At 43.2% G+C, this 15,092-nt stretch overlaps 1 protein-coding gene across 4 annotated transcripts in view; it reads right to left on the bottom strand.

Moving 5' to 3' along the window:
- Window positions 1–5,397, bottom strand: part of LOC130388322 (neurogenic locus notch homolog protein 1-like) — a 59,514-nt gene extending 54,117 nt beyond the window's left edge. The window contains exons 1-2 of one of the 4 annotated variants that reach the window (XM_056597784.1): window positions 5,162–5,397; window positions 4,309–4,390 (exon numbers count right to left, since the gene is read on the bottom strand). In XM_056597784.1, coding sequence (XP_056453759.1) covers window positions 4,309–4,390; window positions 5,162–5,219 — 140 coding nt within the window. In that variant the 5' untranslated portion in view covers window positions 5,220–5,397. The remainder of the gene's footprint in view (window positions 1–4,308; window positions 4,391–5,161) is intronic. The other 3 variants (XM_056597783.1, XM_056597782.1, XM_056597781.1) reach the window with 3 other exon arrangements.
- Window positions 5,398–15,092: the final 9,695 nt, after the last annotated feature.

Below are 15,092 nucleotides of genomic sequence, written 5' to 3'. Positions count from 1 at the left end.
TCTGTAATGAGCAGTACTACTGCATGCTTTGAGGGGCTGGGAACAGGTCACAGGCTTGATGGGACTCTCAAAAGGCTGTAACATAACGGAGAGACTGAAGTTTCTAAAGTTTAGGACTTAACTGTCACCTTGTTTAGAACTGGAGTTTAGCCTGAGAGCAGCACAGTATGTGTGCATGTGTGTGTGTGTCTGTGCATGTTCTAGTAACTATATCGGTCTTATGATCTGCACAGCTGCCTCGGCTCCTTGATTGTGCTGTCTGGATACCTTGAAAATTGGGACCATTTTGTTAAAGAAAATGCAGAATTTCTGTGTGTGTGTGTGTGTGTGTGTGTGTGTGTGTGTGTGTGTGTGTGTGTGTGTGTGTGTGTGTGTGTGTGTGTGTGTGTGTGTGTGTGTGTGTGTGTGCGTGTGTATTCTAGCAGTGAGAGTGACTGAGCTCTGAAAGGGCAGCTGGCTGACTAGCGGGGTAAAGCTGTCTTTGTTTGCAGCTGAATGGGGCAGAAGCCACAGGTAATAATGGGTATAATGTGTTGCACAACTACTGCTGTAGGAGTATGTGGTCACTACACTGCGCTCCAAAGACAGGTGCTCCACAAACAGGTGGTCCGGCTCAATGACACAGGGAGGTGTGCGTGTTTGTTTGTCTGCGACTCTGACAAATACACAAACACCCATTGAATACAAAAAACGATATCCCCGACGTAACAACCAGTATGATTGAAATCTGTGTGATTTCTCGTGGCAGCTTCACTGCTGAGAGGGTCAGATACCACTAATCCACAGAGCTGACGTTCCACACTGACTAGACTTTCTCCTTCTGTAGCTCTCCTACAGTAAGCAGTCCATAAAGAGATAGCTCACGCAGTCTGTCTCGTATGATAAACATCAGATGATGAGATCAGATACGGCACCTTTTCCTCCCCCCTGGGCCGCTTGGAGGCGGGTTTATGAATCTGAATGGAACGAGGTGGAGGGAGAGTAGGATGGACTCATCAGTCCCCAGAACATAGGTACATTGTAATGATCCCCCAACCTGGGAGAAGGGCCCACTTTCATTGATGCCAGGGGGAATGTTTGCTGTAGCAGTCAGCCATCACTACACATGCCAGACTGGGTGAAGGAATGGGGCTGCTTGTTATCCGACTAGTGATGCACAAGGATGCACATCCATGCAAGGCATGCACGCAAGCAAGCACACAAACAAGCGTTTTATAGCTATATTAAAACAAGTCTCTCATCATCATCATCATCATCATGGGAAATCATAAATAAGCCAACATTGTCAAGGCATGGGATGAACAACATTAAAAAATGCGAATTAATTATCTTGACTTGCTCATCTCTTTGGCCGGGAGCAGGTTTGGTCCTTTAAATATCTTTTATATTTATATAAAGAAAATGGTCTGCATTAGCTTAACTAGTCCTTGCCATGTTGTCTGCGGACTTGCAGCCGGCTTCAGCGATACAAAGAGGCAATAATCTAATTTATTTGGAGATTAAACAGTCAACATCTTTATGGCCCATGCCAAAGGCGAGGAGATGGAATTCCTTGCATGCCATTTGAAGATCCTTCTCTTGCTGTACGATATAAAACGGATGCATTCTATAGCACTTACTTGACCGGCAAAGGAACAATCAAAACCTGCCGCCTAAAGAGCGGCATGTTTTGATTGGAGGCGATGTGTGATGGAAGACGCCACTGTGTTGAGTGGCGTAATATAGACCTGTTTCTTCTATCATTATATTTGTGCAAGTATTTTAAGCCCATCCGCTTTACGGCATTAGAACATTAGCTGTACAGTTAAAACATTGAACTATTGACAATTTTCTTTTTATTATTCAAACCTTTGGTGGTCATACAATAGTAGGTGGGCCTTAGTGTCCAGATAAGCATTCCCTTTAACAGAAGGTGATCTGGTCTGGTAGTGTAGGATGTCGAAATAATGTGTAATAAATTCATCCTGAATGCATGATAAAAAGACAAACAAATTCCACACTACATATATCTAAACTGACAATTGTCAAATATCACCTCATAATCTCACTGTAATGCGGCATTAAAAAATATCAATCTGAATGAGAGCATTGTTGTGGCAATGGAGCCCAATAGAAGCTCAACAAAAACACACCCAGCAGAGTGGACAAAAACAAAGAGCCTGCTTCTCCCGCTCATCTCTTCACAAAGCGCAGGGCTGAAGAAAGCTACTTAACCCAATCACCATGTTTAATAGGACGTTGTGGTGGCTTACGTCTCACTTTGCCCGACCATCGGTCAGAGGGAATGGGAGGTTGACAGGGAGGTACAAGAGAGTGAGAGAGAGATGGACAGAGTGACAGACATGGAGAGAGTGAGTCAGACAGGGAGAGAGTGAGAGACAGAGAGAGACAGAGAGAAAGAGAGAGTGAGATAGAGACCAGAAAAGAGAGTGAGAGAGAGACAGGGGCTGAGAGTGAGAGAGAGGGACAGGGGGTGAGGATTTTTATAATAGAGGGGAGTGTTGAGGGCTGTTGAAGTGGGGACAAAATCCCAGGAGAGAAAGGGAAGGATGTGTGTGTGCGCGTGTGTGTGCGTGTGTGTGGGGAGGGGGGGCGGCGGGGCGAGGCTGTGAGGGTCTCTCTGGGAAGCCTCACCCAGATTAGTCACACAGAATTAATGGCAGGAGAGAACAATGACCACCAAGCTTCTGGCAACCCCAGCTGTCGCTCCGTGAAAGAAAAGAAAAACAAGATTTAAGGCAGAGAGAGAGGGAGAGAGGGAGAGAGAGCGAGAGCGAGAGCGTGAGCGAGAGAGAGAGAGAGAGAGAGAGAGAGAGAGAGAGAGAGAGAGAGAGAGAGAGAGAGAGAGAGAGAGAGAGAGAGAGAGACGGTTGTCAGCAGGGGCGGACTGGCCATCGGGAGGTTCGGGAGATTTCCCGAACGGCCGGACGATTTCAGGCCGAGCCGGCCGGCCGTAATTATTATTATTATTATTATTATTTTTTTTTTTATTATAATTTTTTTTTTTTTTTTTTTTGTAAAAGATGTAAAAAAAAATGAAAAAGTTAAGTAAGCCGTGATTTGGGGTGGCCTGCTACCGGATATTCTTACTTACAGCGCGAAACGGAGCTCTTGCCTGACGGTGAAACGGGGCCGATGTATTACTGTCAATTTAGAGGGGGGAGCACCCCCACAGTGTATGGGGGCAAAGCGAGCGGCCAAAGCAGCAGAGCAGCCGAACGGCCCCTCCCAACTTGGACTGCTCCGCGGTCTGTCATTTCTGATTGGCTCAGCCTGACAAACGGCCGGGTCACTTACCCGGTACTTCTCGTTGATCTCACTGAAGTTACACAGAAATACGAAAATGTCAAAAAGGAAAAAAGGTGGTGAAGAGGCAAAAGAATTGGGTGGCGCTCAGAAGTTGAGGTTGAAAAGGAAAAAAATGTTAGAGCAAGACGCAGCCAAATGTGCTAAATTAACCGACCTTTTCCGTGGAAAAGCCAAGGTTGACGGCGACGCCCATGTCAGCGAGACCAATGGTTCGGCGGGAACAGGACACAGTAGTATAGCTATGACAGGTGCACTAGCGAGCATGTTTGGCAATATAAAAATGACTTGAACTAATTATGGAAGTACCAGAGACGTCGGAGAACAATTCATAATATTGTAATGCCCACGGAAGAGGCAGTGAATGAAGTATTGATTAGAGAGCGATTTATTAGATACCACCGCTAATAAACCATTGGAACACTTCAACACCAGTAACCACAGCAACGCACAACAAACCCCGGTCCGCCCCCATCTCCCAAACCCTGTGTAGCCTATGTGTATGACAATTTTTTTCCACTCAAATAATTGTATCTTGCACTATTTAGATCATTTTCAGCCTTGATTTACCTTTCTAGGCACATGCAATTTCTAATATTTTGTACATGGATTGCTTATAAAATATTTCCCAGTGATCTTCACAATATTCTAAACACATGCACATCCCAACATTGACATGCCGTTGCAATGCACATATCCACGGATAAGGACTAGTTTTTATTATTTTACACCGTGGCAAAATTCTACGGGCGCTATTCCCGCGGTCTGATAAAAGGCCTCTCCATCCCAAAGTCCCGGGCCAAATTTTTGGGCCAGTCCATCCCTGGTTGTCAGAGAGGGGTGAAGGCAGGCAGACACATACACACAAACACATGCATTGATCCCTGTCCTCCAGACGTTTCGACTAGTTCTGGAACTTATGCTTTCAAGGACCATGAGTCGAAATGTTCATGACAAATTGTTGCAAACTGTTTAGTGTTAAAATTCAGATGTTAAACTTACTTGCACTCCCCGTTGCCGTCCGGTGTCCCCTCACACTTTCCATCGTTCAGACACGCCTCGGTGGGATTGAAGCATTTTAAGCCTAAGAATTAAAAGTAATTACAGGGCTGCTATTTCACGACTAGAGCTTTAATAAACGATTCATGTGACGTAAAAGTAGTTTCAGGTAAAAAAAAATACCGAGTTTGGAAAGTTTATTTTACGTATCCACAAAAGGAAAAGACATTTAGGCCAGGTCTAAATGGTCTTTCACCTGAAGCAATGTGTTGTCAATGCAAAGAGATATGCTTCCAGTGGGCAGCTGTCTCAAATAATGGGCCTTATCTGGCTAGTAAGTTAACATAGCATTGCAAAAAATAGTTCTGACTCAAAGCTGCATGACTTTAAACAGTTACATCACTTTACAGAGTGGTGAAGCAATCACTAGTCCGCTGGCAGCACTAACCAGCGTGTAACAGATGTATGTCTCTGGACGTTTGGCATGGAGGAAAACACTGATCATTTGATAAGATATCTTATCGATCTCAACAGATGTCTCAAAAGTGAGGAATCAAGATAGAGTAACGAGTTCAAATAAAGTAGCGAATTAAATTAAAATAGCAAAAAATAAATCCCAATGATAAAGTGCTGGCGCGCGATTCGAAATGTGATGTAGACCTAATCAAAGTCGGACCGTTCGTGTGGGACCATGTATATATATAACCACTATATAACCACTACTTCGACCGGAATGGATACAATAAAATACCTTAGCTTAGTTTCCGTCACATTAAGATATCTCCTTCATGTTAAAATATATAATGTAGGCCTATGTTAAGATAAAGCCATCATGGCAGGGTCGCGTGTCGCTTACCTTGTGCCAGTGCTATCAGCGACAACAACAATATAAGTTTCTCAAAGAAAATATGCATTCCTTCTATTTTAAAATGTTATAATTCCACGTGAGTAAGAGTCATAGATCCGATATTGCAAATCATCCTCGAATAGCGGTAGATCCACAGAAAGTCCCTCTGGTGTCCGTGTCGTCCCTGCTCCAGAGTTAGAGTGACTTCTGAAGCTGCTCTCCATTCCATGTCCTCCTCTGGGGGCGTCATCTTCCTCCTCCTCCTCCCACACCATCAACAAGTGCTTCACTCATATTCTTTACTTTACTTTGGTACCAATTTAGAAACATTTTGGCAAAGCATGATGACTTATTAAACTTCCTAAAGGGAAACGTACAACATTATTTTAGCCATGTTAACTTTATCAGTGAACTTTCAAACTACCTGTCTACTTAATTATATTTGTACATTTAATTTGTGAAATGGTTAGTATACCTATATAAATAGCTCAGTTTGGCTGATCAATTATATTCAGTAGGCCTAACATTGAGTCTCCCACAGAAGTAGAGAGAAAGCAATGAAACAGTTGAATTGTGCCACACTACAGTACTTCTAGACACCTTAGGCACCTTATAATAGCATTAAAGTCAATGTATATAAATACTCAAACAGAGATATCTACTTCTCATCTACGTGCAGTTGGAAAATGTAATATGATTAGCCTGTGTCAACAAGTTGCATCGTCCACTGATAAGTAAATGCTGACAGCAGTACAGGTAAGTAAGTCTTCGTGCTGAATCAGGTTTTGGCCGTTTCCCACCCAGAGACTTCTCAGGCTCCTGCTGTATAAACCAGTCGATACCAGTGTGTTTGGACACGTGACCCTATTTTCAGTCAGAAATTCTTGCGATCCGTCGAGAAAGTTTTACATTTTTGTTTTGCATCTGCTATAACCGCATAACCATTTGCCTGTAATATCAACAGATCCCAGTGAAGTTAGCTCCTTGGTTTGTTTATAATGACTGCTGGTATCTTATGGTCTTGCTTTGACACTTAAAAGTAAGAAATATTGCATGTCTACACCTTATAGGTCAGTAACCTCCCTTGACCCTATATCTGGACCCCCATGATGGGGGGGAAAAAGCAGACCACAATTGAACATCTATATCCTATAATATCCTTTAATATTTTCCTCAAAAATTATAAGGAGAAAACCGTGTAGGCCTATTGTTGTATTCTATTTGTATATAGTTGTATTTAACCTTTTCAAGCCTTTGTCTTAAGCCACTTTAAAACCTGTGAATGAAGAGGTCAATTATTAATTTTAGCTTAATTGAAGAATAGGAAGCAGAATGGAGAAGTTATGACCTTTTCAATTGACTAGAAATGTAAAGGCGTGTAGCTTCACTGTTTATGTCGAGTTAACCGACAAGAAAATGAATCATGTCAGAACGGCACAATGTTTTTTTGTGTCTCCCGGGAACTTATTTGTTTTCATAAATCATGATGCCAGCCTATGGGGAGAATACCAACAGACGACAGGTAAAACAACTGTCGCCAAGCGCAGAGGGAAAGGGGTGGAAACGTTTTCGCCCTGGGGGAACAGAGCTGAGGCACACGGTGCCTCAGCTCACAACGTTTATTCATTCATTTTTTAATTTTTTTTGGTGGAAGAATTTGGAGGTGATTTAAGTGTCCTTAATGTAATGGGTCGAACACACATGCATAAAGTTAAACACTGACACAAACACACACACACACACACACACACACACACACACACACACACATACACACATACATACACACACACTGATATTGCTGTGATATGGACTATTAGACTGTGGGACACACATAGATACAGAGATGTTTTTGGATAATAAGAAGCCATTGTTAATACATAACAAATGCAAATCTATAAACTGACAGGGAGGCTGAGGGGGATTCTGATGTTGAAAATCCTGTTGGAAAAATAAAATAGTTTGTCCATTGGGGGGGACATACTTTATTGTGTCACAATGTTAATCTAACCTAAGATTGGTGTTGTTTTTCCTTTGCATTGTGCTAACCTGGTGGGGTAGCGAGCCCCCCCCCCCCCCCCATACTAGTAGCACAGATGCAGCAGCCCATTCCACTTTCACCGACTTCAACCAACGCACCTGTTGTCCCCTGTCCAACTCCTCCTCTACCTCCTCTCATTTACACATGGCCTTTATCCTCTGAGATACATCTTCTCCCTCTTTCTCCTCCTCCGCCTCCCCTTCCTCTACCTACTCCTCTGAGTTTCACGTGTGCTTCCTGCTACTCCTCCTCGCTTCCGAGTAACAGATGTGCTCTCTCATCCTCCTCCTTCTCCTTTTCCTCCTCCTCCTCCCTTTGGGGTGTAATTACGTGCGGGCGTTATTGGTTATGGCGATAGGATCACCACAGCCTCATATGGTTCCTCCTGTGGTGATTTGACGTGGACACAGCGCAGCACTAATTCTGCTCCAAGGTTAAAGAGGGCTTTCTAAAATTATATCAACACATTGCAGGGGAGCTGTTCTGTATAGAAAAACACTACCACCAAATGTTTCAACATGGGATATCCACAAAGAAAACAATAGAAACTGTTCTTCAATCCCTCCATCGAAAACCTGCAATAGGAGCCATTATCTATGATGCATCTTTGTGGGCAACATGGGTCATGCTATAGCTCTCCTGCTCTGGGGCCCCAGCTTGTTCCTAGTGCTGAAATGGTCACTTCAGGGATTTCTTCCATAGGAAGTGGGTGGTTTATCTCAGGGAAGGGCTCTAACAGAGTTTGTTTTAGCTGGAGCTTAGCTCCTGGGGGAGTAATCCTTCAGCGATCATTGCCTTACCAAACGTATACACTACATTCACTTACCGGTCTAGTAAATCCCACAGACAGGCCCCTGAGGACACCTGACACAGACACCCACCGGCATGGTTGATGAATATTGTGTGGATGGGTTTGGTTGAGGCATGGCTAGGGAGATATGATTGGACATTTATCATAAAGTGTTCAAATATGGGCAAACATGGCTTAACAATTGATAGCTGAGAGATCTAGAAAGAAATTAACAAAATCATCTCCATCTATGTCTATCACTTTGCGTCAAGTCTTTAAGATATGTTCCATGAGTTTTGGTACTCTCTAAGAAACTCTATGCACTATATCTTATGCCCATTTTGCCCATTGCAACATTCCCTGTTGGAGCATCAGGGAGTTCAGTCATCTGGCTGAGTTTACTGCCAATCTGTCATTGTAAAGTGACTTCTCTGAGACCGTCTGCTGAGAAAGACGAGGTCTGTTCATGGCCAACAGGTGTGAGCGGGCAGTGGCAGCTTGCCACTCCAGATGGGGAGCCTAAAGGACGTGTTAGGGCATGTTTCAGGATCTGTTCTCTTCGATCAATTTATCCTAATTTACCATTGAGCATCTGGCTCAGCTCTGATCACTAAAAAGACAATTCATACTTCACACATGCCCACTAATGTTTATAGATCTAGGAGTCAGACCTTTGTAAGGACTTTGGGTTTTCTCTGTCAACAATGTGGCAACAAGTGACAGCTGAAGGCAGGAGACAGGTGTTGGCACTTCAAAAGAAGGGAGTAACAGATAATGGATGAGGATGGTGTTGATAAATTTCCCCTCTGCATTTACAGTCCTACAGATCACTACTTTATTGACGTGTTGAGCCTCTATATGTTATTTCCTTTAATATCCGCGACTGACGTAATTTCCGACACGCACGCAAGCCCAGAGATGAAGAGAGAGAATGGTGGTAGTGAGGTAGAAACATAGATGCAGCAGGTATTGTTTTTACACTCATGTCGCTTTTCCCGTTGAGCAGCCGGAGTGGCCCTGATCTTGTTCCTAGGGCAGGCGTTCTCAGCTCACAAGAAAAGGTCTGGAAGAGGGGTGCCTCAAAGGTGCTCTCTTGGTGAGGGGGAGTGAGGGAGGGACTTCAAAGTGAGTGATATCTGTTTCCTTTAAAAGGTTTCAGATATTACTTCATCAATTTCTTTCTTCAACAATTTCTTCTCCTAGTCATCATTGGCGTTCTTCTCCTCTTCTTCTTCTTCTTGCTTCTGGGGAGCGTTGTCTGACACAGCTTATATGAAGTAAGAAATGTAGAATGTGTCTTTGTAGTGGTAGGGACTCGACCAGATGTAGCCTGTAATACCCATTTGCCCCATCTCCCAGCCAACCTTACCACTTGAGCCCCACTGTGCGTTCAGACCAAACGCCACATTTGTCGCCTGGTCACGGTTTTTGAGTTTGGTCGCGCGATAAGTCATAATCGTAATTTTTTTATTATGTATGAGGAAGTTGAGTTGTTGTTAAAGTACGGAAAGATTTGGCATGTGACGCGGCATGAACGCCCTGGTGTGGGCGAGCGCATTCACAAGGATTTAGTAGCACTACACGACGCAACACGTTGCTCGAGTTGAACATTTGGTATATATGGGTGAAGGTCGCTAAAGTGAGGCACTTACCACCAATAATCTTTATCTGATAAGGGCAAAGTTAAGTACTATATATTTGTTACTTCTTGTGAACAGTTTGTGGTGGGTTACTATCATTGATCGTTGAAATCAGTCATTAAATCATAGACGATAATTTCGCCGGGGATGCTTAGGATGAGTTTTCTTCAAGATTAATTTTGTACCCACAACAAAACCCGATGAATGAGGTATTAATACCAATACTCTTTGGCTGGGACGATGTCAACATTGGGTATATGGAGCAGAACAAAGTGGGTCATATGTCAATGTTTTTTGTATGCATTTTATTCATCAGTAAGCTACATGGATATGCCATCTTTCAGAACCTTTCATTACCTGCACTAAAGAGAATAAAAGAGCGCATCCTCATTGTTTGATTGTGGTCCTAGGTGTTGTTGTTGGTGCTGAGTTACCACTGAAATCAGTGGGTCAGTGGGTGGGATCGGTCGTCAAGATGGCGGCGCAAATCTACAGTGACGTCACGTGAACCTTATGAACATAATAGAATATAATATATAAATATCTACATAGTATAATATATATTTTCACGGCCAAAAGCTGTGTTCGCCTTCGGATGATATTATGAATAGACTCCGTCGGGTCTCCGACGTCTCTGGTACACAACAACGTGTGTACTGTGGCGTTGGTGTGAACGCACATTAATAATAATAATAATAATAATAATAATAGATTGTTTTATTACAGCACTTTTCTTGGTACTTTCCTGTGTCTGGCCGCTGGGGGCCGGTCCTCTCACCCTGTCTACTTACATTGCCCTGCGTGGATATCTTTCTGTGTTTATGTCTGTTTCTGATACATTTTGTTTTATGGTGTGTTTAGACAAAAAGTGTCGGCACATCAAATGAAAAGAAACAACCCTGCCACCTACCTCTCTCTCACACACAAAAACACACAAACACACACAGACGCATGTGCAAAGGGTTTACTCTCACCCTAAAAAGATCCCTTAGTTTTTCTGTGACGGGTCATTAAGGGGCCTCTGCTCTTAATGCCTTGTGGCAGCCTGCCTGTCAGGACTATAAAGCAGTAGCTCCACCTGTACTTCATTCATAGCCTCAACATACGGATCACTGGAGGTCAGATCGCCAATTCATTCCTACGTCTCCTATTAGTCTCTCACTACAATATAGGATCATATATTGTACCACTGCAGGCCATAATTCCTATAATAGACCGGGTTAACAGATGAATAATTGGATGCATTGGACAGAGGATGTGGATAGTGGAGTTTAATGATAGAAGTGTTTTCCTGCTCATCTGCAGGGCATCTTGAAACCTGGTTCTGAACGGCTTAAAGGCATCAATCATTGGACTGAATTGAGCTATACAGGGTGGACAACCCTTGTCCCCGTGAGGAAAAACACAAATTACTAGACTGCAAGACTATTGGGATTCAGGTCCACTCAAACAAGGGGAAGGATCGGGTCATCTGTGATGATTATCTATCAATCAATCACTCGCACATTCTATTCACCATGCAAATTAATTTACTTAAAGAAATTCAAAAAAAGAGACCAGAATTCAGGTGCATTTCCAAAATGCTAAATTGATCATTTAATTTTTGAATCATTTTAGGATTAAATGATCAATTAACCATTTTGGAAAATGCACTTGATTCAGTTGTTTGCCGCATTAAAGTTTAATGCGACAATCCACTGGGTAGAAACCCATTAAAGAGCCATGAGTTTCTCACTATTCATGTCGTTCTGTAGATTTACTAGAGCATTGGGGGGCATCTTGCATTGTGAAGGTTAGCCTCTCCTCACCCCCAAGACAATACACACATTCAAAAAAGCGGAGGCGCCAAACACACTTGGGAGCAGGAAGAACACTCCATTGTATTCAAGACAAATAATTTCCTTTGCATATCAAACAGAGGTACGCATCCTGCAATCTGTGTATTGTTCTCAGAGGGCTTTCTTGGTCTTAATAGTTGCATCATTGCGTATTCCACCCAATATAAGGAAATCCAGGCCAGAGTCCTTGGCTCCTGGTTTCCTGTAATGCAGGGTAAGAGGAGAGGGGAGGGAGGGCTGAGTGCTAAAGGGCTTGTGCGAAATGAGCTATCGAATAGTAGATGACAGGCTATGCAAACTAATATCAGCCCAGGGCTACTCTGATGACCCTGTATTCTCTCAGTCTCTAGTCATCATTCTTCAGGAGTTTCCACTTAATATATTTATCTTTAGAAATACAAGTGGGGCTGTGCTACACAGAACGAAATGTAAACCAATGCATTCTGAATGGGAGTGTTCTCAGACAATTAACGTGCTCCACAAAACGGTACGAGAGAGAGAGAAAGAGAGAGAGGGAGGGACAGAGAGAGAGAGCGAGAGAGAGGCTTCAGAAAGGGTGTTCTCAGATAGTACAGTGCACCCTAGTTATGTTTATGCCAAAACCACAAATGCTATATATATATATATATATATATTGCCTAATTATATATATTGCCTATATATATATATAGGCTATATATATAATTAGGCTATAATTATATTATTTAGCGTGTAATGAGACAATCTATAGCCAAATTGTCAAAGATGCCCGAGAATCTCCGGAGATATCAGCATGGGAAATCGGCGCATCAGACCCATGAACCTATAAAGAAAGACGTCATCTCAAGCGGGAGAGAACGTTTGCGGTGCTGGTTTGTGTAGGCCTATTTTCTAAATTTTGTATTTCAATTGGAAGTAGGCTATTTGTTGTGTCACTATAAGCACGACTTCCAAACTAAGGAAAATAGGCCTACGTGTCCCTGACCACGTTTCAATAGATTAAATAACGTGACAGTGTCACGTATTTTCGTGAGACCAGGTTCGAGCGTGTGCATGGGTTGAATTGCGTGTGTCTCACGCCGAATGCATGAGACATGAGAGCCCTGTACTTACGTGACACAAACCAGCACCGCAAACGTTCTCTCCCGCTTGAGATGACGTCTTTCTTTATAGGTTCATGGGTCTAATGCGCCGATTTCCCATGCTGATATCTCCGGAGATTCTCGGGCATCTTCGACAATTTGGCTATAGATTGTCTCATTACACGCTAAATAATATAATTATAGCCTAATTATATATATAGCCTATATATATATATATATAGGCAATATATATAATTAGGCAATATATATATATAGCATTTGTGGTTTTGGCATAAACATAACTAGGGTGCACTGTACTATCTGAGAACACCCTTTCTGAAGCCTCTCTCTCGCTCTCTCTCTGTCCCTCCCTCTCTCTCTTTCTCTCTCTCTCGTACCGTTTTGTGGAGCACGTTAATTGTCTGAGAACACTCCCATTCAGAATGCATTGGTTTACATTTCGTTCTGTGTAGCACGAAAAAAGTCGGACTATCGTGCTCTGAAACACGCTTCAATAGATTAACGTTCGTGCGCATGAGCAGGAAATCGCGTGAAACCGGGTTGCGATACTACTGGTTAGCCAGTTTGGTAAATGTGAATTTTACCTTAAGGTGTATGGATTCAAATAATTTATCTTTGTTTTATATCTTTACATCTTTTAAAATATTCAAACTAGGGTTTGATTAGTTTTTTCTTTAATCAGATAGCCACTGCTCTGTGCCATGTAAACACCCTATAGAGCCAACATAACTAAATCTAAACAGTAACAATGCAGAAATGGGTTTAAGCCTTAAACCTCCTCAAGAACTTTCATGTTTGTGATCTTCTTATTAGCACCATCACATTTTTGATGTGTGTGTGTGTATGTGTGGGCTACACATGGGCTACCTGTTTTTGTTTTTTAACCCAACATTGTGATGGCAGTGTCTTTACGTCTGTGTGCAGCACACAAGCACACAGCCCTGCCACGAAGGTTAAGGTCCATAGCAGGACGGTGTCGGGGTGGGGCGGGGGGCGTGGGACACTGCAGAAGCCCAGGGTCTGTTTTTGGATGCATGGTAGCAAACAGGAAGTCCCCGCAAGCACAGTCAAGCAAAGGACACTTCCTGCCTTTGTCTGCCAGGGTTTGGGGCTGGGTTCAGCTCTGCTCTCCCACAGGTCCCTCTTGTCGGACCCACATCTGCTACTAACTACAGGTCCCTCTCCCCGGACCACCATCTGGTACCACCACAGGTCCCTCTGGTCGTACCCAGGCCCCATCATTAAACACCCTTTGATTAAACCTTAATCTGTTTAATCCTAAATGTCCAACGGGTGACTTAGCATTTCTTGGAGGCCTTTTTATAGCGATGGGTACTGCGGCTGGATCCTTGATTTTAAAATTATTTTGAAGTGAACATTTAACCTTTCATATAAACAAAGGTAAGCTATGATGAATGGAATAAGAAACTCTGTCTCATGTGCTATAGCCAGACTGCTCTCAGTGTTGAGCTCACCCCATTGTCGTTAAATGCTGAGTTGACCATCTGAGTTTACAGGCAACATATGACCTCACATCTCAGCCCAGTGCCCACCTCAAAGTGTCAGGGACGGAAGAGGAGGACGTGAACTCATTAGTTTGCTAGTTAGTTCTTGAAGACACTAAATCCATTGAAACCACATTCATTCCAATAGACAATGCATGAAATGTTAGATTGAAAAGAATATTCAACAATGATGATGGATCAAAATAGTTATATATATTTGTAGCCATGTTTCCTTACTAAAGCAATCCGTTTTGCGCTCCTTCCAATTTAGAAGGATGAGTCTTTTTGTGGACAAACAGCCCAATGTCCAGCTCTGGACAGCAGCCCTCCCCACAACATTTTCTGGCTTAAGGCCCAGTAAGCATATGTTGGGACCAACTGGAATGTTTACATCTGAAGACTCTGACAAAAATGATATTACATCCAACCAGAGTGTTTTAACAGCTGGGCATTCCCATAGCAGGTGTAATAATGTGCCTCGCTTGCCACACTCATGCCAGCATAGAGCTTGATGTTTTTTGTCCATCTTGGCTTGTGTGACAGGGCAACACATTCTCACTCCGAGCGCGTCGATTTCTGACGAACGGTCAGTGACTTTTGCTTCAGTTTCTGACGCAAAAGGGTACCCTTGCGCTGCTTTTTTAGACGCATGGGGTTTTCAACTAGTTACAATGTAACCCTTTGACGGGGGACCCGATGGCTGCACATAGAGACGCTATGAGCATTCATATCCCATTGGCTAACGGAGGACCTTGCGCTTCTTTTTTCGACGCAGGGGGTTTGCCACTCATTGCAATGTAATCCCTCCACGGCAATATATGAAGCTATGAGCATTCATTCCATTGGCTAACGGAAGAGCCGATGGCTGCACATAGAGACGCTATGAGCATTCATATCCCATTGGCTAACGGAGGACCTTGCGCTTCTTTTTTCGACGCAGGGGGTTTGCCACTCATTGCAATGTAATCCCTCCACGGCAATATATGAAGCTATGAGCATTCATTCCATTGGCTAACGGAAGAGCCGATGGCTGCACATAGAGAC

The sequence above is a fragment of the Gadus chalcogrammus genome, chromosome 8, assembly GCF_026213295.1.
Source record: "Gadus chalcogrammus isolate NIFS_2021 chromosome 8, NIFS_Gcha_1.0, whole genome shotgun sequence".
In the NCBI taxonomy this organism is placed as follows: domain Eukaryota; kingdom Metazoa; phylum Chordata; class Actinopteri; order Gadiformes; family Gadidae; genus Gadus; species Gadus chalcogrammus.
The sequence above is the reverse complement of the archived record's forward strand: the minus strand, read 5'-3'. Positions and strand labels throughout refer to the sequence as shown.